General features: G+C 30.7%; 1 protein-coding gene across 2 annotated transcripts; it reads right to left on the reverse strand.

Annotated features, from left to right (window-relative positions):
• Positions 1–2,661: 2,661 nt before the first annotated feature.
• On the reverse strand, positions 2,662–16,759 carry LOC104249330 (carbonic anhydrase 2-like). 2 transcript variants are annotated; one of them, XM_009805732.2, is made up of 10 exons: positions 16,602–16,759; positions 16,166–16,244; positions 7,818–7,879; positions 7,400–7,540; positions 5,892–5,940; positions 5,271–5,387; positions 4,575–4,628; positions 3,647–3,732; positions 3,096–3,201; positions 2,662–2,974 (listed from the first exon to the last, which is right to left on the reverse strand). In XM_009805732.2, exons 2-10 carry the CDS (start codon positions 16,223–16,225, stop codon positions 2,810–2,812), a joined length of 840 nt encoding a protein of 279 aa, XP_009804034.1. In that variant the 5' UTR covers positions 16,226–16,244; positions 16,602–16,759; the 3' UTR covers positions 2,662–2,809. The 2 variants fall into 2 exon arrangements, with proteins under 2 accessions (XP_009804034.1, XP_009804035.1); XM_009805733.2 differs by lacking the exons at positions 16,166–16,244; positions 16,602–16,759 and adding an exon at positions 8,153–8,484.
• Positions 16,760–27,630: the final 10,871 nt, after the last annotated feature.

Here is a 27,630-nt window from a genome sequence, read left to right on the forward strand (position 1 = left end):
AGACAGTGATATTGAGTACTTTGAGTGTGTGAGTACATTAGTTCTTGACTGTGATGCATTGCATTTGACATGCATACTTGACATACAGGTATAGAGATGCATTTCCTCATGCTACATGGTTTTGTGACATTTATGACTTCACATATACATTGACATGTAGGCATAAATATGTACTTTCCTTATGCTATCTGAGATTGAAACATCTTATCTATTGTTGAAAGTTATTGGGAAAAATCGCAGATTTCTCACTTACTCATATTTTATTGATTTCGGTGAAAGATTTGGGTTTTACTGTTATACTTGAAAAAGCATGCCTATTTATTCGTAATTGTGAACGAGCTGAGCATCATATATTTGAGTTATTTCTTGTACTATTTTTATTATATTGTTATGAGTTGGTGTTGGCCATTGGTCTTGGACTCTGACCGTTGCCCAAGCTCGTCACTGCTTTCAACCTAAGGTTAGGTTTGTTACTTATTGAGTACATGGGGTCGGTCGTACTCATACTATATTTCTTCACCTTGTGTGCAGATTTTGGAGCTGATGTTGTTGTGTATGGCGGAAGCTGGCATTGAAGATGTATCAACGTTCCGGTTGAAGCTGCGTCTTGTTCATGGTAGCTTTAGATCTATCCTCCTCATCCTCCTCCTAGTTTCAATATGAAAATTCAGTCAAAATAAACTTTAATCGTTACTAAACACCTTCAAAATTGAGATATAAACTCCAAAGAATATTTCCAATTATTTGCAACAATATCTAATCTAAAGAGATAATATATTTTGATAACCTGAATTCGAATTTAAAGCTTCAAAGCTTTTTAATGGTTGTCACTGATGGAGAATAAAACACCTTTAAAATTTATTAATTGAAAATTTCAATTCGAATACCATTTGTACCTCATGAAAGAAAATTATTAAGTTAAAACTCCATAATCAAATAATTAAAATCCATTGAAGAATTCCCTAAAGAAAAAAAGGATAAAGGAGATGAAAAAGAGAAAGAAGCAGAAAAGATTGAATGAAGAAAAATAGGGCAAAAGAAATAATATAGAGAGAGAGAGAGCCCGCAACGAAAAGAGAAGAAAAATTGGATACACTACCAATATAGGAGATAACTGATATTCCCTATTCAATTTCTAATATTAAGGATACTTATTTAACACTATAGGTACTATATAATTGGTAAATTATATATCAACTTGTAATCAAGTTAAAACTTCAATAGTAAGGGTAAATAAGTTTAAAAAGTAGTATAGCTAAGTCAAAATTCCCTTTAGATGGGTTGAGATTGGTTGGATGGGCGGGTCAATGAGCGGCCCAACCTTGAATGGGTTGAATACGTTAGTGCACAAACTGGTAAAAATAGCACGGGCTAGCTAGTTTTCGGACTGATCACAAAAATAACCAGCGTTTGCAAAGTCATTGAAAAATAGCCAATATTTTGCTGTAACAAGGACCGGTCCAGCATAATATACTGGAGATCGGTGCACTTGTATATGAACTTTTAGCATATTATGCTGGAACATATACTGGAGATTGGAGCACCTGTGTATGAACTTCCAGCATATTATGATGGACCGGTATATTATACTGGAAATTCAGTATATTATGCTGGAGTTTCAGTATACTTATGCTAGAACTCCATTATAATATGCATTCCAGTATACTTATGCTGGAACTCCATTATAATATACTGGAGTTCGAATATACTTATGCTGGAACTCCAGTATATTATGCTGGAGTATTTTCTGAATCTTGAACAGTATTTTCGTTCAAATTTATCTTTACATACAAAGTGGCTAAATTTTAATTACTTTTAAAACTGTGACTATTTATGAATGATCACTTATAAATCTGGCTATTTTTAAATTTCTCCCCTCAAACTGCCACCCCAATATATGGACATCTAAAATCATTTGAATGAATGGCTGCAGTTTAAATATTAAAGTAGGATGACTATTAGAGCCTTGTTTTAGGGGAAGATTGGTAATTACGGCAGAAAAGGAATAAATTGGAAATATAATTAGTATTTGACATAAAAATGCACCATCTCTCTTGCCCTTTCTCGAACACTTACTAAGCAATTGGTAGAAGATTGGACCCCTCTACAATCTATTGTTTAGTCATGGGATTGTCTATGATTAAAGGGAAAAATCCAAGTTGTGTTCGTGGGCCAGGTTGAGCCATGACTTCGTTTGAGCAGTGCCCATGCTCTTTCCCTCGACAGTAGAGATAATTTTACGCACCTCAATGGTTGAGCAATGTTCCGTGGACCATTCCCATTGGATAAGGTAGTGGAAGCTTTATCTCTTATCTTGAAACTCGCACAACCAATAGAAAAGTAGTCATTCATCCCATTCCTTGAAACATGGCTCTCCTTTTGAGCAGTTCTCATCTATACTACCTTTTGAGATGCCACACTAGCTTCCCAACAAAATCTAGGAATTAATTAAAATAGAGCAGTGAAATGATAGCTCCCAAAAAAAATGGTAAACACGCCATTATATTTATGCCCAACTTGAAGAAAACAACAATTGTTTGATGGATGAAAGATTCTGTATTCGACATATAGAAGTAACTGGTCTGTAAAACTTTGGCTCGATCACCGAAAACAAAGGTTGTGATTTGTGAAAAAACATAAGCAGATAACCTTAAGATAAGCTAGCCCAAAGCTCCAACAGCCGGTTAATATTATTTGTGTGACACACATTGTTCAGTAAGTAATACATTTACATCAAAATGCAAAGTGAAGAAAAAAACTTGAAACGGAGTTGCATTGGTTACATGAAAAGTTACAGTTTTGCAAAAGTTTAGAGTGAAACAGAAGGGGTAAGATTGAAGTCTATATTCCAGAGCTCAAAAGATCCATTCACAAAATCGTAGTGTCCACCTTTCAGTGCAAGACTTTTCTGCACCACAGCTTCTCTTACAAATGGATATGTCAATAAGTTGCCTAGTGATACATTCACTGCCTCCTGCTCAACCATTTAACATTATAATTATATATCTACAATTTATTAAGTCTGCCAAATGGTAAAATTTTACGCATTATTTACTAAAAGATGTCATGGTTAATGTACCGAAAAGAGTAATTACCTTCTCCAATTTTGTGCATTGTTCAGTGGGATCCAAATGGCAGCATTCTGCCTTTACCTTCGCTTTGGCCGGCAGACAGATTTTGACCCACTCTTCAATGAAATCACTGCATTTTAATGCACAAAGTATAAAACCTTCGTGTATGAATTTTTAATGTTTATACCAATTTACTCAACCAGTATTTGACTTCTTGACACGCAATGTAGAATAATTATTGCATACTCCTTCAAAGAAATCACGCAGAAACAACAAAAGAAACTAAAAAATTATCAGAAGAATTTTCCAACTATTTGCACTGTTGGATTTTTTTCTTTTTGATGAGTAGACATAGTTTTAAGCACAAATTGGACTGATATAAACAGTATCCCTAATTTACTATATTAGAATAATCTTGATGAGCAGACATGCTTTTAAAACTCAAAATGGACTGATCAGATCATTTTTATTTATCAAGTAGTACTAGCTTTATAAGGGTGACTATTCGCTTATTGATAAGTCCAGTTTCATTCTCAATCATTATCAGGCATTTATTTTAATAAGGATAAACCAACCTGTTTGTGGACCCATCATCAGGGATAGACATTAGCCCTTTAATACCTCCACAACAGCTGTGTCCAATCACCAAAATATTCTCCACCTGTTGTACATTTTTAGTTTTGTTTTAAATGACAACTCCAAATAAATAGGAAAAGTAGAGACAATTAAAAATCGTCAAATTAAATGATTGTACTAATCCCTACTTTCTTAAGGCTGAAGTTAAGATCTGATTAATGCATATTTTGATTTCTACCGCCTGCATGTTTTTGTTAAGTCACAACTCCAAATAGATAGGAAAAGGACAAGAAAAGGCAATTAAAAATTATCATAATAACTCATTGTACTAATCCTTACTTACTTAAGGCTGAAGCTATGAGCTGACGTAATTAATGTGTATTTTGATTTCTACCACGCACATGGGACGTTCAGTGAGAGGCAAATTTATAAAGGTTTGAGACCAATCAGACAAGTACTGTCGGACTTCAATATTAATTTAGAAGTTAATAAAAATATTTTCTCTGAAAATTCACACAAAACAATGTTAAGAGAGGTAAAAATGTTTCTCCAACTCAATTAGGAGAAACTTAGGTTATTACACGAATGGCCTCAACACACTCCTAAAAGGGATTCTCTTTATATTTAAGTTATATTTTTATTACAAATATCCTTCTTAACTCATGATATTAAAGTCAAAGTCAGACAAGTTGACATTTTCAATTACATAAATATGGGGAGAAAGTAAGAAAGGCATCTCTTTAGTTAGGTAGCGTTGGACCAATGGAGCATAAATGGCAGGCTAAAAAACGCTAGAGTCATGCCCTAATTAACGTACTATTGTAAGGATAAAATGAGCTACTTTATTAATTAAAGGATTAATTAAGCAGACGTACTACGTGTAAAACCAATAATCAACCGTCATCTAGGTGTTTAAAAATGACTAACCTTTAGGTGGACAACTGCATATTCGACTGCGGCACCCACTCCAGAATATTTTGTCTGTATAACAAAATTAGAGAGTTAGATTGACTTAAAATACAGTTATTAATTAGAACAGCGTGCAAAAAGTACAAGATAAATGATGGGTTAAAGATTCGCCCCACTGTAACATACATGTTTCAGAATCTTCATTCAACTCCGAACAATGTAAAGTTCAAAACTTTATGCCATAATTGTTATAACGAGGTAGAGGCAAATCCGAAAATAAAGAATACCAAATTGTTGGGCTAAATGGCCCAAAGATACTCTTAACATGGTGTGATGTTGTCCACTTTGGGCCAAGCCCGCACGGTTTTCCCCAAAAGGTCTCACACCATTAAGAGATTCATACACCTTATATGTAGACTACCAATCTTTTCAGCTACCTATGTGGGACTTTGTTGGCATACCCAACAATAATATCCACATCATTTTCCTCAACTTGCGTTTAGGTCTTTTCTTTCTGGTTCTTGATTCTTGTTGATTAAGTCTCCAGCGTGGTATTAGATTTACATAAGCAATACTTTATTCTCTTTTGCCATTTTTTCAAAGGCAAATTCAGACTACTGCACTTATTGTGGAAAAGGTTACAAACTTAATATTTATTGTATATGTAAAATTATCAACTGTAATTGCTATAGGACATAAGGCAGTAAAATTCACCTGATCAAAAGGAGGGACCATGTTTGCAATATTACGGACCACAAAAGCTTCACCTGGCTGGAAATTGAGGATGTGGGATGGGCATACTCGGGAATCGGAGCAGGCGAATACCAAGAACTGCACGTTATTTAATGAGAAATTATGAGTATTTGTCAATGTTAACGTGCCTTAAACGCCATGACAATTGTTGTGCAATCCCAACAATAAAGCGCATTCTTGACGTCCAGGAACAATTAACAATTGTGGAGGACAGCATGTATTGACATTGATTTACATAAAATATTTTTGGAAAAAAGGGGTCATAATCAAAGAATTTGCAAGATATAATTATTTCTTCTTTTACTAATGGGAGGAAAAAGACTTCAGAAAATGCTAACTCATAAAAGAGCGCTATGGTGACAAATAATAATAATAATAATAATAATAATAATAATAAATGCTATTAGTAGTAGTAGTAGTTCTACAATGCACAATTGACCGTAGGAAACCCTCTATGTTGCTTGGATCATTAAAAAGTCTTATTGTTACTATATTAACCAAGGATATGATCAATAATTTATTATTAACTGCTGAAACAAGAAGCCTGAAGAGATCACACATTACTAATACTGTATGAATTACCTTAGGGCTTTGACCTTTTGCAAGCTGTCCAAACAACTCAGGATTTTTCCTACAAATAAAGTGCAACTTCGAAGGTTAAGAATTCTGAATTAATAAACATGATTATATAGGCAAAAATATTTATTACAACTATCCCAAGAAGCTTTGCAAATTACAAAAAAAATCTATGTTAAAATGAACTTACAAACACACTTGAAATCTTTATCTTGTATATTTTGGAGATTCATCAACATCGTTAGTCCAATTACCTTTTTTTAAATGAAATTTAAATCTGCTTTACTTTCAAGAAGTAAACTTAAAATTCTCTTTTAAGAACGACTTCTTTTCTTTTCTTTCTAAGCGCACTTTAATGTACAAAAATGGGTACCATATTCTTCTCCATTAATTATGGAGACTATTCTTTCTTTTTGCAACGTAAGGCCCATGATCTTTATAAAGAAAGAGTGAACAGAAAGCTAGGCTTCAATGATCAGGATTCCACCTTTCGCAGACACAATTTGGACACCTAGCAATCCACTTGTCCACAATCATATCAAAGAGCTACTCCTGTTTACTTTGACTTTAATTTTCTTTTTTGATCAATTTCTTCGACTTTTTTGGGCCTATCAATATATTTCTATCATTTAGTAGAATTATTTCCTAACTTTTGCAATTTCAATAAATATACTTTATTCTAAATATGATAAATTATGCTAATACAATGGATGAATTATAATAAAAGTTAGTAATCATTATAGACATCGATCTTGTTTTCAAACTAAATTAAGCTAGGAATCTCGTTAACCAACCACTTATATGAATTGGCCAAGCAAAAGTTTCATTCTTTTAAATCCAACTCATATACATTAAAGAGAGAAAAACATTATACTATCAAATCATACTAAAAATAACCATCAATAAAAGCATGATTAGTCACTTAGATTACCTGCTAAAAAAAAGTTAAAATGCAATCAAATATATATAATAGCATCGTTATATAATAATTATTCAACATATTAATTTTATGTTAAACGTATAAAATATGTTCTCTATTACTCCCTCCGTCCAAAATAAGTGATTTTAGCTGTTTTCATACATATTAAGAAATCCACCTTTTAACATTAATTAACAATGAAATTTGCCATATTAACCTTTATTATTTCTTCAAATAAATATTTCTAACACATACTCCAACACTATTAACTCCTTCATTCTTGAAATCTGAAAAAATTATTTATTTTGGACCACAAAAAAAAAAGCTAAAAAATCACTTATTTTGAACCGGACGGAGTATAACTTATATTGGAGGAGTAACATAGTATTTTACACCGAGAGTCAAACTTCCAACCTTCAATAGTGGAAAAGAACAATCAACATGAATTATGTCAATATATCACTTATTAAAAGTTTCAGGCAGCAAATCCGAGAATCTTGCAATATTTTATGCCCCATAACCGAAGGTTCGGACGTACTTTTAATAGCATAGGACACAAATCTTTTACGGCAAAGTACTTGCTATAACAACTTACTCATATTTCTCCGCCTTGAAGTGGGCGAATCCGGTTCGGATCTTCTCATCCGGGTCAGACTTTTTCCCGCCGGCGCCTTCCAACTCCGCCGTCAACTGCCGTATCTTCGCGACCGCTGCATCTTCCAGCTCATTCTTCTCACTACCAACAACAAAGCCAAAAAAAATATATATATATTAAATATTCAACCACCCACTCCGTGTGGGACCTACTGACAAACAAAAAGTAGGTCCCGCGTAGTGCAAACGGATTAGGATAGCTCTAAATAAGATGATGAAATCACCGTCCGCGTCCTTAGGAATAGGGAAATGACAGATCAGTACAGAATTCTGTGCACTAATTACGTTATAGAAGTAACGGAAAGTGCTGCGGGAAAAGGACATAAAGTGGGAAAAATTAATGGTACTGTACTCTCTACCTGAGGAGCTTTTTCAGTCCTGCAATGGCGTCTTCATATGAATCCTCTGCCATTTTCGTAACCTGCAAGTCAGAAACAAACGACAATATTTATTCACAACAACGTTGTTACACGCCAAATTAAATCATATAAGTTATTTAACCAAAAAATCATATAATCCATATCCTGCTCTTTGATCCTACTTAATTTCGATAGGCACTCATGTGGAAGATGAAAAAAAGTGGAAATTTGAATTGGGGAAGATTGAATCAGAAAAAGAGGTGAAAAATATATTAGAATTATGGGGGGGAGGGGGGGATAAAATTTCTATTAGAATTATGAAGATTTAATGTTACCTCACGTGGATTTGTGGAGAATAAAGTCATATTGAAGGAGGAAGGAGAAAGGTGATGGCTTCTGTTAGCAGTAGAGACGGTCTCAGCAGTAAACGTTCTCTGTGTCGTAAAAGGACAGTGTAGGGCGCATTTATAGAAAGGGAGATTTAACCATGGTTAGATGAGAAGGCTAATCCATGGTTTGTTATTGTGTATAATCCAGTTGGAGTTGGATAGTAATTACTATATTTAATTAGATTGAATTTGTGAAATTATATTTGTTAAGATTGAATGAAGTTTGAATTTGGAAAGTGTAATATTATTTAGATTGAATGAATATTCAACGCCCTAATGGATGGAACATGTGTACATCTAAAGGCGTCAGCCATTTGTAGTTGCGGTTTTGGGGGAATGGGCCACTTATCTTCGCTTTCTCAGTTCCGATTAAACAGTTCATTTCAATTATGACCCCATATAATATAAATTAACAATAATGTATATGTCAAAGAAAAGAGGATACTAAAGAAAGGATGTTAACGAAATGGTCACTGGATTTAATTCAAATTTAAAAGGTAGTTCATGGAACCAGAATTATCGAAAATTGTATAAGAAGATCAAATAATTCATGATATGGGAATTCAACACTATGTCTAAGATTGGACATTTATAATATAAGATGAGGGTCCAATATCTGATAAATTATGAATTGGAATAAATTTAACTCAGATATCATAATTAAAAAAAATGAACCTTAAACCTAACTCAATTCCAAAAATTAACTCAAAAGGTGAAATTTGCTTAAAATAAGAGGAGCATAAAGGAGACTAAAAGGTTACCAATAACCAATGACCCACCAGCGTGGGAACTCAACAGAAAATCCTCTAAATACAAATTTGATATTATTAATTTCACATTAGTAACAAAGAAGAAGAAGAAACTACTATGATCCTGTTCATTACATTTCTAACATGTAGTGTTGTATTCCGAATTGTGACAAAAAAAATTCTGTTTTTCATAAAAGAGTTTCCTTGCGCATTATTTTACTAAGAGCATTCACAGCTCCCTTTATTAATTTAATTTGTGATTATTAGAATAGTAGGATTTCACTTCACTATCATCGACTTTGAAATTATGTACACTTTCTTGAAAAGTATATTTTACTCTCAAACAAACAACTAAAAGAATATATTTAGAAAATACTTCTATTTTGTTTATTTTAGCACAATGGTACCAACTACACGCAAAATATAAACTGAAAGAATGTGCGTAGGGTTAGTCTTTTTACTCAATACTTAAAAGTTGCGGTTTACCTTGACATAATAAATAAGAAACTCAACAGGATAACATAAAAGTGATTAGGCACCTTGGAGTTAAAATTATGACCTCTGATCACTGACTTGTAAAAACCAAATATTTAAAAAGGTTTTTACAGGGTTAGGGGCACACAGGCACGTACAATACATTAATCCGACATAATAGAATCCTGCTTTGTCTCCTAATTATATGACTAATTCAAATACAGGATATGATTATTAATTATTATTATTATTATTATAAAGTTTCATTAGGTAAGGGCTAGTACGCGCAATGCGGCCTTTCTGGCTTGCCGGTGGCTGTTTGTTTTCCATATGCAAGTCAACTATGGCCTTCTATTTTTGGCTTTTGGAGTGAACGTTGATTCATTTCTTCAACATTTTGTGTTCTTAAATAATTTTTTATTGCTCTTTACATACCTTATTTAAAATAATAAATTATATCTTGTTTGAACTATACATTTAATTAAAAATCAAATGGAGTTTTTGTTTTCATATAAAGTTCCGATGTAGTAAGAAAAGTCCATCATTTCTAGATTGATTCACCTTTTTACTTATTGAAATTCAATTGAGCATTCTTCAATGCTAACTAAGAGTCTAAAGACTAGATTTTTTCTTTCTTTTTGAATTTTGAATACAACCAAAAGTTAGAAATTGTAAGATAAATATCTTCAAAATGGCGATAGATATGACATTAATAAGTTATTGAATATTCCTTCCATTTCACTTTGATGTTATTTTTTTATTATTTCGTCATAAAAAGATAATACATTCATATATTTTCTATTGATAAGTTTTTATAGATCCACAAATATTATAAAATATTTAAGAACACAAGTTTAATTTTGTATAATTATACAAATATTATAACATATTTAAAACCAAACTTTTCAAACGTTTTTATCTCTTTACTAAATTGTGCTATGTTAAATTATGACAAACAAAGTAAAATAAAAGGAGTACTTTTTTTGTACCAAAATATAAAATGATACAACAACAACAACAACGACCCAGTGGGGTCTGGGGAGGGTAATATGTACGCAGACCTTACCCCTACCCCGAAGGGTAGAGAGACTGTTTCCAGGAGAGCCTCGGCTCAAAATATAAAATGATACGTACTATCGTAATAGAAAGACTAATATTTGTACGTAATCCTCATCATATCAATCAATGTCCAACCTCAATTCGAAAGTAAAAGCAACACTCAAAATATTCTTTTGGAATTGGAAAGGTTATGTGGAAGTTCATGAGCCACAAAAGGTTAAGAAGACTACATGACACATATATGGAAAATGACGAATGAGGAACATGCAAATCGCAAAAGAGAGAAGTAGTAGAAATGATAGGTGTTCTTAAGAAAGTCCAAAAGGCCATTTCCCAATTTCAACCATACCATTAAAATTGATTATCAGAAAAATGACTCCTGAAGTGACGCCCATCTTCATTTTTTCTTCTCTAGAGTGCTCCTTTGAGCATACTTTTTCTAATAGCCTGAGTTTTGTGGAAGTCCTACCTATATATGATCAATACTTTTCAATCTTATGTAGCAAATAAAGGTACCAAAAAGACAATCGAATGATGACCAAAAAATGCTAGTTCTTTAGTTCATTTTATGCCGCGTAGTTCCTTTTTTAATCTATTTCAAGAAGAATAATATATTTTTATATTTAAAAACAATATAATTTTAAACTTTTATTTTATCCTTGATGATATGATTTTATAGCCAAACAAAATATTTATGACATGTTGTAGATTATAAGTTCTAAAAAGTCTGTCTTTCTTTCTTAAATTTCTTTTTCCGTTAAATATTTACGAGTTTGAATCTTTGTATCGCTTAAGAACCGTTATCCACCAGAACATTTCTTACTCGTGTAAAGCCTATGAAAAAAAAGGGAAAATTAAAGCCATCTAACAAAATTTGGGCTTATTGGTCTAAATTCTGTATAATAAAGCGCTTGTTTGGACCTTTTAGTAGTTCACTAAAATGATGAAAACGTGTCGAGTCAATTGGCTAAAACATTGAATTTATGAAGTTTGGGCTTGTCGGTCTGATTGAAGTATTAACTCAAAATTAGTTTTCTCCTGAATTATTCGTATTTAATTGTGTAGTCTTTTGTGGGGTGATTCAGAGCTTGTTTGGCCAAGCTTTTGGGATGTCAAAAGTACTTTTTTTCCTTCAAAAAAGTACTTTTAAAAAAATTTAAGCTGTTTGGCCAATACAGAGAAGTATTTTTGGCCAACAGCAGAAGCAGTTTTTCTGCTTTTGGTAAGAAGCAGAAGCAGAAGTGAAAAATTAATTTATTCAAGACAAAACTATCCTCACCATAAATTTATATTTTTCAAATTATCCCTTACTAATTTAAGTTTTTTCTTTTCATTTTTGTTTCTAGTTTTTATCATTCTTTTAAAACTAAAGATATCATATACATGAATTATATTGTAACTTCCCAAATTCTTTATTGACTTTTCTTGTTTTTGATTTGTTCTTTGTGTAATGTCTTGTAACTTTCCAAATTATCTTCTTCTTTTTTGACATTAAAGCAAATTATCTACATCCTTCTTTGGATTATCAAATCTCTTCCTACAAATAATCATTTATAATTTCTTATGCTATATACTATTAGTTCTCGAATCTTTAAAACAGTTATCAAATCTAATTTGTGAAAATTACCTACAAATAGGTAATAAATTTACAATTTCAACACATAATCTATCTATATATTATTAAAAGAAGAAGAAAAAGGATCACACATTAAGCCAAGTGGCAACCTGACAATAGGCCACTTGGCAATTTAGGATAAAGTTAGTAAGGTTAGGTAATACTAATTAGTTTTTTTTTGAATTTAAATTTAAAAAAAATTATATATTATGTGTTGTTAATAATTCGTTACTCTTTTTGAATTTGAATTTAAACATACTTAACTATTTTTTTACAAAATAAATTATTTTTATATATTTAAAATTATTTCTGTTTTACGTTCAATGCCATCTTTCAAGTTTGACACTCGGAATCATCTAGTTACAATTACCATGGCTATACATAATTTCATCCGATGACATTCTTATACCGATAAGGAATTCAATTATTATGCTAATGAAGACGTTACCACAAAGATTGAGGAAGGAGATGGACCTTCTGATATTCCATTAGAAATGCAAGGCAAGTCTTCCACTAATATAGAGGCGTTGTGTGATAGACGTAGAGATGAAATTGTTGAGAAATATTATCTTGTGTGAGTGACTTTACTTATTTCATGGTAGATTATCACTATATAATAATTTGTGGAATGGACTTCTAATTCATACTGAATGATGTATTTTGATGATTCAAATCATCATGTAACAATAAGTAATTATACTTGATAATAATATATGCTTTGGTATAACTATAAGTGTAAAATTAATTTAAATCTTTAATATGATTGTTTACTTTATGTTTTATATTTTAATTAAATAAATTAAAAATAGTAGTCCCTTACGATAAATATTTGAGTTCATTTTTCTCTTTAAAAGAATTATAAGACCTTAGTACTATCCTTTTTGGTAATTTGACACTCAAAAGTATTTTTTAGAAAGATTGGCCAAACACACTTAGTTTACCAAATGTTGCAAAATGTACTTCTTAAATAAATTGGCCAAATATAAATTATTTTTTTCCAAAAGTACTTTTCAAAATAAGCAGATTTTGACAGCTTGGCCAAACAGGGTCTTAGTAGAACGAGGAATCAAAACGAGAATGTCCACAAGGCATTGACACAACTGCTTTGTCATCATATCCTTATTTGGCGAAAAATCAAAAAGTAAAAGTAGAACTTTATTACTTACATAAACTTCCCCTTTTCATGTCATGTCGTGCATATTTCCTATTGCTTTTAATTGCTCTTTAAGGATTTAACGACTCACTTGTACTGCATTTTCTGTCATAATTAAAGCAGCAGTATGGAAAAGGATGAATCCAGTTGAAACCTAAAATAGTGCAAGGACCAAGAAGGTAGTACCAAAGACTTCGTGACCATAAGGGATAAAATTAAGAAACAGCACTTTACAACTTTTTTAGTTGAAAAATAAATTATTATTATGGAGTTTCACTTGTAAAATTCAAAATTCCATGAAGTAAAAATTATACGGGGCGCCCTATTTGGTCGCCTCCATTTAATCTATACCCATTTTTTAAAACTTTTAACTTGTACCCACTTTTTAAATAATTTCAGCCCCCTTTTTCCTCGTCAAAGTTATATCCGCCTCTTCTTTCTCAAACTTCTCCTTCTCCCTTTTCTGCAAGAAATCTATTACGGCTATGTATATAACTTGTATTCACACAACGTTTTTATCTAGGATTTCGTTTTCAAGAAATTAATAATCATTTTTAGAAAGAGCCTCTAGTACTTGGGATTTTTCCAACATAATTTGTGGAGAGACTTATTGCTATAGCCAGAAGCATAATTGAAGCAAGTAGAAAGCTAACCTTGTATATGTGAATTATATGTTTTTGTGTTCAGAAAAAGAAAAATTTGTGTTTTCTGAATGTATAATAGAACTGTATAATGTATTTTTGAATATCGGTTGGTTAGCAATAAAAATGGCTGAGCAAAGCTGAGTGTGAGTTAGACGAAATGAGGTTGCTGCATTTAAAGTGGACGATAACATAAAAAGCTGATTTTTTCAGAAAAAACTTCAGCTCTAGAGCTGAAGTTCGCCAGTTACAAACAAAAACTTCAACTCTAGAGCTGAAGTTCGGCAATTACAAAACAAAAACTTTAGCTCTAGAGCTAAAGCTTAGAAACAAAAACTTCAGCTCCAGTTACAAACAAAAACTTCAGCTCTAGAGCTGAAGTTCGACAGTTACAAAACAAAAACTTCAGCTCTAGAGCTGAAGCTTACAAACAAAAACTTCAGCAGCTGAAGTTCGCCAGATACAAACAAAAACTTCAGCTCTAGAGCTAAAGTTCGACAGTTACAAAACAAAAACTTCAGCTTTAGAGCTGAAGCTTACAAACAAAAACTTCAGTTCTAGAGCTGAAGCTTACAAACAAAAACTTCAGCTCCAATTACAAACAAAAACTTCAACTCTAGAGCTGAAGCTCGACAGTTACAAAACAAAAACTTCATCTCTAGAGCTGAAGCTTACAAACAAAAACTTCAGCAGCTGAAGTTTGCCAGTTACAAACAAAAATTTCAGCTCAGCTTTAGAGCTAAACTTCAGGCCCGACTATTAGAATGCTGAAGTTTTGCGTGATTGTCTTTGCTACTTCAGCTCCGTATGCTGAAGTTATGCGAAAAAGTGTGTACGCTTGCAATTTTTTTTGCAAAACGGACACAAGCTAAAACGTGACACAAAAAACGGATATAGATGCAAATGCCCCTCCATGAAGCGGCTAGCGCGCTATTACTAATTTACTATTACCAAGCTAAAATGGTTTGGGCCTGGCGGTCTAAATAGAGTATATTTACTTAGTGGGCTACCCATATTACTTTTAAAACTTTAGAAATCGCAAGAACTTCCCAACATTAACTTGAGGTTATTGGTTTAATCAAAGTATAATTTAGAAGGCCGTTTTCTCTTCAATTCTTCATCATTGACCTATGTTTTATGGTCTTCTTTTATTTGAATAATTAACCTAAATAGTGGTCCATTCAATTGTTTAAATTAAAAATAATAATATATGTATGATCTATGTATAATATGTATTTATATAACTGTATATAATATGTGTATAATCTAGGTATACTAGGGAATTTCTTCGATCTTCAAAAAGATGACTTTGTAAGTTTCAGTAAGAGTAATGATATTGATAGGGAATCATTCAACTAGGAATTCCTTGCTCAAAGATGTTCATTTCTATGTGTATCATATATATCACAAGACTTGTGATAAGAGAAAGCCGATCCGATCCAGAACCTATTGGGATAGCACCTTTTCCTCCTATTTAGTAGGTCTTCTTGCTAGAAAATAAACCACAAACCCGGCCGGCTATTTGTGTAAAGTTTCCTTCTTATTTTCTATTAAAGCCACCTGGGGAAGCTATGTTGTATAGTGATTTAACCGAATTGAAAAGAAATAGGGCAAAATACAAAATTAGCCAGTCGATCGAACTAATTTCATTCGCTAGCCAAAAAGTGTATAAAATATATATATAGATATCCAAAAAATATATATTTTATGCGCTATTATTTTTAAAAGTGGCTAAAAATATACATTTCTCAAAGAAATACAATGTGGGTGTCCAAACCAGGTATATATGATAGAGGGCCAAAGTGGGCTTGGGCCCATAAAGATTTTGTGTTTGTATGGAGGGAGAGCTTTTTTCCTTGTACGGGAAAAGAAAATTAGACTCGAACAATTATCCTTTACGCCTCAATTTTTTTGATATTTTTCACTTATATAACATGAAGGAGGAAAGTTTTTAAAATCTTTGTCAAAATTTATATAATTTGGACCTCAGGAAGAGAATATTATATATCGAACATTTTGGGATAGAGGGGAGGTTTGTATTATGGATTTCCCTCAGTATTACAACAACCACCCAGCAGTATTAATACTCGTAAAATTTTAATTGCTCTTTTTTTTTTTTTTTTTGCTCGGAACAGCACTAGTTGTAGGCAGAAATATAAGGATGTCAGGGTGCGGGTACGTTTTTAGCGTACTTAGACTATCACACTACCATCATTGAACTAAAAATAAAGGCAATCAGATATAAAAGGGTAGAGGTCTAGAATTAACCTGATTGAGAGACTTTCTTGAACAACATAGTAGCATGCACTTCCTAAATTTTCCAGCCATAATAATCCTCAATATACACCTGCAATTCAACAAGTTACTTAATCATACAATTAGTGTACAATAGTAATAATATGTAAACGCACACATGCATATCGTGCTTGCTTGCCCACAATAAAGTTCAAATATGTACTATCTAAACTCCTCAGTTCAATTAGTATACGACTATGTTTTCAACTTAGAATATGCAATTTGCTATCCAAATGCAAGAAAAAGAGAAGAGACGACATGACAAGATTAGTTCTAATTGTCTTATAATTATCTTGATAGTTAGCTCTAATTGTATTATAAGTATCTTGATAGTTAAACTTAGCAAGAAAAAATTCTTGATTTTTTTGTGTGTGTGAGCGAGAGATAGAGATAGAGAGAGAGATCGTACCTAAGCAGAAGTCAGGATTTGAGAATTAGCATCAAGAAGTGGAGAAATGGAATATTTGGCTTATAATAGCAATTGTCATTGAAAAGCTCTATAAAAGCTGAGGGAAAGGGACTTAAAGATCATGTGCGGGGGATAAGAGAAAACCACAAATCGTCCTCCTCACGGAAATTCCATCAATGAAAACCACAAAAACGCATAAGAGTAAAGACAAATAAAAAAGAATGAAGAGAGTATTAGTTTGGAGCTGTGCTTTGGATAACTTCTACGTTTGGCGCACCCTTTAGATTAGATAGCAATCTTACATAACATTTGGGCCACATTTTCAACCTTGCTCACTAGTGGTCAATCCAATATATCAAATTCTGATCAGGGGCTGTGGCTTGACCAAATTCTTAAGACTTAAAAGAATAAGAAATGCACTCCTTATTTTCTTTTAAAGATTTCAGATAAGGGATCCTCGCACAAAATAGCCGGTTGGATTCAGTATTCACCTTTTTTAATTAGTATACATATATAATACACGTTTATATACATAATATATATACAAAATTCATATATTGTATATCTACCGTCTTTTTTTAATTTAAATGATTGAGCGACTATTTGGATTAGTTCTTCTTTAGATAATCTGTGTAAGCTCCTAGGTGGAGGATTGATCATGAAGTATTTCCAATAAAATGGGGAATAGTTTGAGATAAGACTCGTGGATAAAGATAAATGATGACTATACGGAGACGCTACTATATTTATATTATGGAAAGCACATGCAATTGACAGTCCACGTTGGTTGCTGGAACTTGGAAAAATCAATATTATATATACTGATTTAGTTGCATATATAGTTCTACTTGTAAAAAATATTATTCTTATTTAATTAAGTGATTCATTCATAAGTTGTTATATAAACAATTAGTCTTATGATTGATTTGTTCAATTCAAAAATCTAATCTTATGTAAAAAAAAATTATATAAATATATATATATATATATATATATATATATATGTGTGTGTGTGTTCACCATTAGGGATAACCATGTATATCCTGATCCAACTTACCCCACATGAGTTGCTTTCCTTGAATTTGGTTTTCTTTGGGTCCCTTTGTTTCATTTATATTTTCGGACCATCTATTTAAAAGGTGTGATGTTTACTAGCTAGTTTCTATACTATACCCCTGGCTTTGATTATTGTTATTTGAAGATAGACATTGCAGTGTGTAATGTTAACAACTTTGTTTTCGGGAAGAACTCGGGTGTTTGCACAAATGGGATCAATCCATGCCGTTGTTTAAATTGGATTTCACTTTATATCCATTAATTTCAAACTATTTACCCTTTAATATCTAGGCCCAAACTATTTACTATTCCTACCCATACGGTCCAAACTATTTACCCGATTATTCATTTATTCTATTAAAATAGCTGAGAAAAATCAGAAAGAATGTGGCCTCTTCTCTTCTCTTCTCTTCTCTCTTTCTTCTTGATATCAGCAATTCCCCAATGCATGTTATTTTCCTTTTTCTCTGAAACCCTTATGTATTTTTTAGCCTTATCTCTTTAGTTTCTACATATTCAAACACCATCTTCTCCTTTTTACTAGATCCAACAGTCACCACCCCAAAAAATTCAGAAAACCAATAAGGAAATACAAAAAAATTTGCTAAAAAAGTATTACCCATATGATTTCTTGAAATATTCTCGTCAAAATTGAGGAATTATTATTTTTGGGTAGTTAGGGTTTTGTAGAGTGAGAATGAAAGTGACCCAGAAAGAAAAAGAAGATTTGGTCTTAATTTTAGTAACTCCAGATCCTCGAATTATTTCCTTGTTTGCTACTTCATGAGTTACTTGTAATTTGTTCTTACAAAATTATTCTTCCATTTCTCTCATATCCTTTTTCAAAAAGAAATTAGATCTGATTATCTGAGAAGTTGACCTCTGGCTAGTTTCAATTCTGCTCCACTTTTTCTTGATTGTTCTTTCCCTAGCTCTTGCTCTTGCCTTAGCTTAAAATTTTTATTTTGAAGATTTCTTGTTTGTTTGATTCAAAGTGGGTGCTGTTAAATATTACTTAAAATACCTTTTAGAAGTTCATACTGAAATTTGATAGCATTTGAAGCTGATTTGAGGTGATTGAGATCGAAATTTTCAGCTGAAAATTGAAGAACACGGCTACCCAATAGTATAGTGTTACGGTACACAATATGCTGTAGGAGTATATAGTTATACTGCAACAGTATACTATTATAGTTTACAATATACTGCAAAGGTACATTGTAATAATCGAAGAAGAACACAGTTACCTAATAGTATACTGCTATAGTATACAATATATTATAGGAGTATATAGCTATACTGCAATAGTATACTATTATAGTATACAATATATTGTTATAGTATACTGTAATAATATGCAATATACTGTAACAGTATGTTGTAATAGTATACAATATACTATAATTATAATAGTATACTTATTACCCGTAAATTCACTTGTCTTTTCCCTTTTAGTTTGCTTTAAGCTTTTACCCAACGTGAGGGGCAAATTGAAAATGCAAAAAAAAAAATAAATTATAGTATGCTATATAATGTAACGGTATACTCTTACAATTAGATCTTTTTAGAAATTTTTGAAATTTTTATTGATAATTAATATTATTTCAGTTTAATAATTGAATTGAAAAAAATTTGACTCTTTGCGTACAATTATATACCCTGTTGGTATAGCTATATACTATTGGTATCAGATGTTAGTTAATATTTTTTGGTTGTATTAGCTACATTTAATTGGTACGCAATTTTTTTTTTTTTAGTAATAATTTAAAATAATAATAAAAAATAGTAAAAACAGTAAATGAAATTAGATTATGAAGAAAAAAAGAATATAAAAAAAAGAAGTTAAATGAAATTAGAAAAGGAAAAAAGAAAAAGTAAGAAGAAAACGAGAAAAAAGAAAAGGAGAAAAGAAAAGAGACATAGAAATAAAAAAAGAATTGGAGAATAAAGAAAAAATTTCCCATAAAACTATTATGGATAGGAAATATAATTAGTTTATGGGTAGAAAAATAAATGGGTTGACAAGGATAAATAGTTTTATTTTTATGGATAACTGTGTCAAAATCCCGTTTAAATTTTGTCCCATTTAAGATATTTGTACAAAAATAGTGTTATTCACACGTTTGTAATGAGGTGTTGGATTTACACTAAAATAGTGGAAAGATATTTACACATGGATTCAAATCTAATAAAGGATATGATTGAAAGTTAAATAGTACAAAAACATACCAACTATGGAAGGAAGATATTGAGTGAGTTACTATAATCTATACTAGTATTAGTACCCGCGCGGATGCGCAGATACTAATCAATGCAAATATTTAAGTTATTTGAATTGTATTTAAATAATCTTAAAGTTTACACTTTCTCAGTAAATATAGATAATCATTGGATATTAACTAAATGAAAAAAAATTAACTATTTCTTCTATTTTTCTTTTTTGATACCATTCTTGCCGGTGTTATTGAATCCTAAAAATAGTCATGAAGTAAAATAATAATTCATATTTATGGCAAAACAATCAAATATTGAGACAATGAATGACTCTTTGGATAAGACTTAACTCTTTTACTACATTGAACTTTTATTTGGTGTGTTGATATCTCTTAAAAAATATTTCTTTCTTAAAATTTCAGTTTCTAAAACTTTATTTTTCAATAATAATTATTTTTATAATAGTATAATTGAAAATAATATTCTTAATTCAAAACTCATTTTAGTTGGCTATCTAAAAATATAAAAAAATTCTTTAGCTAGTGAATCTTTTTTACTCCATTTTGATATTTGACATTAACCATGTTAAATATCTGAGTCATTTGAATTATATGTAAATAACCTTAACATTTAAACCTTCTAAACAATTATAGATAATTGTCAGATATTAATTAAGAAATACTACATGAAAAAAAGGCAAACATTTTCTCAATTCTCGTAGTGATAATTTTATTTTTGCACTATTCTCATATGTGTCATTGGAACATAAAAATAGCCACAAAGTGAAATAATAACTCATATTTATGGCAAAGCACAAAAGTTGACACAATATAAACGATTCTTTAATTACGACGTGACTCCTATACTGCGACTTGAACTCTTATTTGGTATGATATTATCTTTCAAAAAATATTTCTATTTTGAAATTTCAATTTCTAAAACTTAACGTATATTATAATAATGATTATCTTTATAATGATGCAAGTGAAGATGTTATTCTTAACTTAAAATTCACTTTAATCGGCTATCTAAAAATTTAAATGATTCTTTGGCCGGATTTATTTCAGTATGACTCCACTTTAAGTTTACCGATTTCTCTAGCCCTAGAATTTGAATTTTTAATACCCTATATATACAAAAATTTTGTTCTTTGAATCATTAAATGTTAAATTAGTTGATTATTATTATAAAACATTGCATATATTGTCTTAAAATTATCAAGTAGTTTATTTTTCGATACCATACTTGGCTTAACCTCAATGCAAACTACTCAAATTGCATTCCAATTCAAATTCGAATATCATATCAGTTTGTTAGTAATAGTGATTTTTTAAAAACGACACGTAATGTAAATTAAAAAATATATTCTAAGATATCCTTATCTTATAATCTATGTATTTGAGTTGAAAAAGTATATATATGAAATCGATGAGATTAGCTTTTAAATTTTTTATACTCAACAAAGATGAAACATAAGAAGAAATTTGTTGTCATTTTTTATTTATGGTTTTTAGATCTTTCTAATATTTTTTTCAATATTTATTTTTTAATCTTATTTTTATGTCATTATTTCTTTTGTTAGAAAAAATTAATTTATTTCACTATAAAAGGATGAGTTTTAATAAAAATTGTCTACATATGAAATTTAATTATATTTTAGTCTTAGGTTGAAATTATTTCATATTTTTTTTTGGCTTTATCTAATCAGCCTAAATAGGTTCTCACCCGACCACTTAAATTAAAAAATTGAATGACGTATAATTTATATATAATCCATATATAATATGTGTATAATCGTGCGTTGTCGGTATATCATCTATTTATATTAGGTATAAAAAGTAAAAAATAAATATGTCCGAATATTATGTAACTATTCCATAAGATTTCGATTTTTTGAGTTTATCCATGATATAATTTCTACTATAATAATTTTAAAACTCTCTACTAATATTCAAAAATATCGTATCTTTTTATTATCTTTGAAGTAAAAAAAATAAAGAGTTTTTTTCAAAATAATTTGTTTACATTTTAAAGAAATATATTTCACGTCATACCAATTTTTTTTATATACTCTTTGTTACACTTAAAAAGTCGCTATAGAAACTATCAATTAGAAACCAATTTCTCTCTTGTTAAACAAAAAAAAAACCTTTCACATAATCTAATGATTCAAAACTAATATTCTTCAACGAAAAAATATTATACCCTTGCAATATTGGCTTGACTATAGCTAAATGAAGGGGTTTCAGCTTATACCCTTCAATTCCTTGAATGTGCTAAATTGGAATTAATGATAGCAATTGTATAGCCAAAGTTTTTTTTTTGTTTGATGTCTATTTATGAAAATTGACTCTTCAAAAAAATATTCTTCAAGAAGAAAAAAAAACTTTTTTCTTAATATTGACTGATTTTGTGATGTTTCTTTCTCCAGCATGTATGTTTACTTTATTATATATGTAATCAAACTTTTATTTGGTTTTGTAAACTCTTTTTTGTTATTTGGATAAATATAGACGTGTACGCCATATATTACATTTATTTTAAAAGAAATTCATTTTATTCAAATTTAGTTACAATGTTTCAAAGAACTATACTTATAAGGTTTTAAATATGAAAGAGTTTTATAGTTATATGGAGTAGTTTTTTTTTTTTGCTAAAGGCGAAGTAGTATTTAAATAATTAGAAAAATAACAAAAGTTCCTAACATGATTGCATATGATCATTAACCGAATTAAGTATGATAACATGATAAAAAAAGATAAATTTTATTTTTAATTTAAATTCGAATTTTAAAACTTTATCTATAAATTCAAAATTATCTTTTAATTCAAATTATATATATATAGTCAAATATAGAATTAGGTTATCATATATTATTGACATTTATTAGCTTGCCACTTGGCATAACCATAATGTCAATTATATATGATAACTTTCTTGTTTTAATATATACTAGTATTAAAACCCGCACGATGCGTGGATGGTACTTTTGGATATTAGTATGACAATATTGTTCTTACCATACAATCAGAAAAGAAAATAAATTATTAATATCATATTGTAGATGAGAAGCAGAATGTATTAGATATTAAAGTTACCCCTGTAATATGGAAATGCAAGTTATACATAGAACCTTACATCCAATAACTACTAAGTTGGGTAGGTCAAGCTTAAATATTCTAAAGGAAGACTCCTCTAACTGCATTCATGCATGATATCACACTTCCTACTTTACTTAGAAAGCATCAAGATTAAGAGTATATCCAAAAGGTATATAATAAGACAAATTCTTTCAGTTTAGATATTGAGGTCTAATTTAAATAAACCGCATTCTGAAGTGTTACATAAATTGGAATAGATGAGAATTATTGATATGTTTTGATAGTTCAGTTAACAATTCCGTGAGTATCAAGGAAGTTGAATGCTGAAAAAGTATAGGACTAATTAATCTCTAAAAGACATCATCGCCAGCATGGCTTTCTCATTCTATTGTGTTTACAAATACAACTATGTCTTACTTTGGACTAAACATTACACTCCCTCAATAATTGGGGTTCGCTGTAGCTTCGAAGAATGTTGAAGACCTCCTTCATTGACGGCCTACCAGATGTAAATGAGAACATATAATTATAAATCCTAATGTTCTCTCGAAAATGGTCGCTTTTAGGACCTGCATTTTATACAATTGGAGAATGGCGAACTATATACGAAATGCGATATTATTTTAAAAAGATTAAAATAGATGTTTTCCCTTACCAGATCCAAACAATAATTGCGTTAGAATTTGAGGAAGGGTCCTTTGGATTCAGCAACTTTATCTTTCCACGATTATAACATATAGTAAATACTGATCGTTTAGACTTATACTGCTTATTGACTCTTTCTTCGAGCCAAAAATATGCCCCACAATATTCGCATATATTTGTAGGATCTCCTATATCCCAGTACTCTATTAATGAAAACATTTATATGGTTAAAGTCACCAATTTTATAATGTAGCTAATTTAATTAATCCCATATATGAAAATACCCATAATACATACCTTCATTGCAAATGTCCCAATAGTCAATGTCATCCTCTATAAAAAGTTGATAGTAAACTCAAGTAAGTGATAATTGAACTGCAACTCTAATTATCAATATATGTTGGACATAATTTATCACTAATTGAGTTATTGCTAACGTACCTTCACACTCATTTGCATCATCATCATCATCATCACCTTCACCTTCTAGGTTTAGTTGACCTGTTATGCATCAAATAAATATATAATTAACTTTCATGAATTTTTGTATATAATGATGTTACTATCGGAATTTTACGACAAAAGTATAATTTTGCAATGAGTCTATAGCGATATGACAAAACTCAAGCTTTACGTTCATCACCTAGGCCAATATTTAAATCAGGGACTTTCTCTTCACTTTGAATACATATAATTCCTTTGTTTAATATAAAAGGAGTAATTAATAACTCAAAGTAGTAGAAAAAAGTTTAATAATATCCTATAATCTCTTGAATTTAGTTATGAGTTATTATCTAGAGACAGTTGAGCAACTGACCAAAATTACTTGAATGATCTTCTGGGGTAACATTACTGGAACTTAAAATTTCAGTTTGCATATTGACACGACTTGAATCTATATGCTCATTCACCAATATGTCTTTCCCTATCTTTTGCTTTGTATTGGAAGACAAACAACTTTCAAACTCTGCCATTAAAAAATAAACTTTTCAAGTTGCATTAAAGTTTAAACATTCCAGATAAATATAGATAACCATTACATACAAGTTAAGGATTAGGACAACAAATAAAGACTAACCGTTATTCAAATCTCGGAGTGGAAGAGACTTTGGATCATATGCAAAAGATTTTGATGAAGAAACCTATCAACAACTAATTATGGGAATGCTAACTGGTGGCGTGCAATTCTGATATGATGGAGTTGGCGCAACACAATGTCCATTTATTTTATCGCCATTTCGGGCATGCATTCCAGCCATTCTAATTATACTCAATCTAGAGTTATTCATATTCTCATTCACCAATATGCCTTTCCCTTTGTTCTGCTTCGTATTTAAAGACAAACAACTTTCAAATGCTGCCAATCATAAAGTTAAATTTTCAAATATTTGAACTATGTATATCAATATAGATAACCACTACATACAAATTAATAATTAGGACACCAGAAAAGACTAACCATTTTTCAAATTTGCTACTGGAAGAGACTTTGGATTATATGCAAGAGGCTTGGATTTCGAAATCTGCCCGCAACTCATTATGGGGTAGACAGGAGATGGTGTGCAATTTTGATATGATGGAGTTGGCACAACATGTCCATTTATTTTTTCGCCATCTGCAGTATGCATCCCAAACATTCTAATTGTACTCAGTCCAGATTTATCTGTATTCTCATTCACTAATATGCCTTTCCCTTTGTTCTACTCTTTATTTGAAGACAAACAACTTTCAAACGCTGCCATTTACAAATTAAAAATTCAAATATTTAAACATTCTAGATAAATATAGATAACCATTACATACAAGTTAAGAAATAAGATCATAAAAGACTAACCATTTCTCAAATCTCGTAGTGGAAGGGACTTTGGATTATATTCAAAAGCTTTGGAGGAAAAAATCTGTCCACAACTTGTTATAGGGATGGCAACTGGCGGTGTACAATTCTGATATGATGGAGTTGGCACAACAAAATGTCTATTTCTTTTATAACCATCTAGAGCATACATTCCAGCCATTCTAATGGTACTCAATCCAAATTCACCTGAATTCTTTTCAGATGTGCCATGACATATATTTGTGTTGATTGACATTTTTGTTCTCATTACATTCCTTTGTTTCCTCATTTCATTGACATCATCTTTTAGAAAACACCTCTTGCGTATCGACCAGGAAACTGTTCAAGAATATTTTGAATTAAGATAAGCTTGATATATATGAAAATATTTAGTAAAAATTAACACCCTTAGATTTATAGGAACTGACCATTTGTTATATCAGACAAAGGAAGACATCTGTTTTCTTTTTCGTTAGCATTCCCTCTGCGATTTGTGGGATCAACATTATCTGCAGAACACATGAAATTTTCGAAAATGAGTTACAAAAAAGGAATAATATAAAATAATTCAACATAGAGTCTACCAAAAGATATAAAGTTTCATGCTCATTTCATACTTTGCTGGACCAAAAGAATTTCTCGATCGAAATAAGCCACTAACAAAGAAATTGGATCATAGAACGCCTAAACCATCTTTTTCCGAATTCATATTTTTTATGTTGTAGGAGGCAGTACATCAAAATGAGAATGTATTACTAATAATATGTCAATTCTCAGTACCTGGAGAGGTTTTTTCTTTATCTCTAGTCGAATATTTTGTTTTATAAATTAGGGTTTATATCTAACATCGATTAATTTATAACACGGAAAAGGTTAAATACATCAAAGCTAGAATCGCAATGTAAGTTTTTACCATTGCGATCCGAGAAGTGTTTAGTCCGTTTTTGGTTTCATATGCAAATTTTGTTTATTCTTGTGAGTTTCTTCTGATCTTCCATGTCCAAGTAGTCTTGAATATGGATTTCTGCTGAGAATTGAGAAATTTTTAAGAAGAGAGAGAGACAACACAAAGAAGAATTGGGAATTTTTATAATGGAGAGCGCGAATCCGGTTTGGGACAAATCCGGAATTATTTTAGAGGCATATGTGCTAATCTGCTTTAATATTTTGGATTTCTGTATTTCCCAATCCTTTTAATTTAGAGAACGATAGATATATCCTAATGGTCTTATGTTTAAGCTAATACTCCTAACGTTTTTCTTTTTCTATTTTTGTCATTACATTCAACAAACTTTTATAAGCCAATATCTAGTTAAATGTACTTTTACTATTTTTTGTTATTGAACAAAAATGGAAAAAATATGAAGCCACATTAAAGCTATTTTAGTTTGTTTCAAACACAGAAAAGAATTGCACGCACAGAGCGAAGCCAGTATTTTTAGTTTATTAGTTCTTATTGAATCTATTTTATTTACATGATTATGAAAAGATACTTTGTACATATTAAATAAATAGTGAACACAAATACAAAGTTTGATCGGTTCCCTGCACACGCATACTTAGATTTTTATGAGAAATAGCATAAGCAAAATCATACAAAACTAATTACTACATAGTAGATGCAGAGTGTACGGCTCTCTAAGAGCCTTAGTATTTTTTTTGTTACTTTAAAGTGATTCGTACAGGTTTATAGACTTGGTTGTATGTAGCGATTGACTTCTTCTTGTTCTTAATTTTCTTTGCTATAATTATATTTTTCATTGGTAAACCTAGTAAAATATACCTTGAAATTGTAGTGAAGCAACTCTTCCAAGTAACATTTTGATTTGTGAATAGTTTCTAAGTGTTCTGCTGGTACATATATATAGATTGTGCTGGTGCATATTAATAATCTAATTGATGAATGGTAAAGTTGGCATTTCAATGTATTTTGCTATCTGATGCAATTCTTCTGTAACACAAATCATTCTTGATTACCAAGTAAAGAAAGTGTGAGGCCATGACATATGTCTATAACAAAGGTTTCCTACCAACTTTGTCAAAAAGAAATATGTCTATCAAAATGAATATTGTCTTTGTGAAGTTTTTTATTGTGAAATGCTCATCAGATCCTGCTTAACTTGAGTAATTCCTCATCAACGATCAAACAGGATACTTGCGTTATTGTGCAAATTCTCCA

This window comes from Nicotiana sylvestris, chromosome 10, assembly GCF_000393655.2.
Source record: "Nicotiana sylvestris chromosome 10, ASM39365v2, whole genome shotgun sequence".
Taxonomy (NCBI): domain Eukaryota; kingdom Viridiplantae; phylum Streptophyta; class Magnoliopsida; order Solanales; family Solanaceae; genus Nicotiana; species Nicotiana sylvestris.

Bases quoted from the DNA above. Each gene is read 5' to 3' on its own strand.
- LOC104249330 (XM_009805732.2), bottom strand. From the start codon at position 16,225: ATGGCTGGAAAATTTAGGAAGTGCATGCTACTATGTTGTTCAAGAAAG. The intron at 7,541-7,817 runs GTAGAGAGTACA...TGTTGTTGGTAG, and splicing joins GGACTGAAAAAGCTCCTCAG to TGAGAAGAATGAGCTGGAAG. The intron at 5,388-5,891 runs GTAATTCATACA...AATAACGTGCAG, and splicing joins CAAAAGGTCAAAGCCCTAAG to TTCTTGGTATTCGCCTGCTC.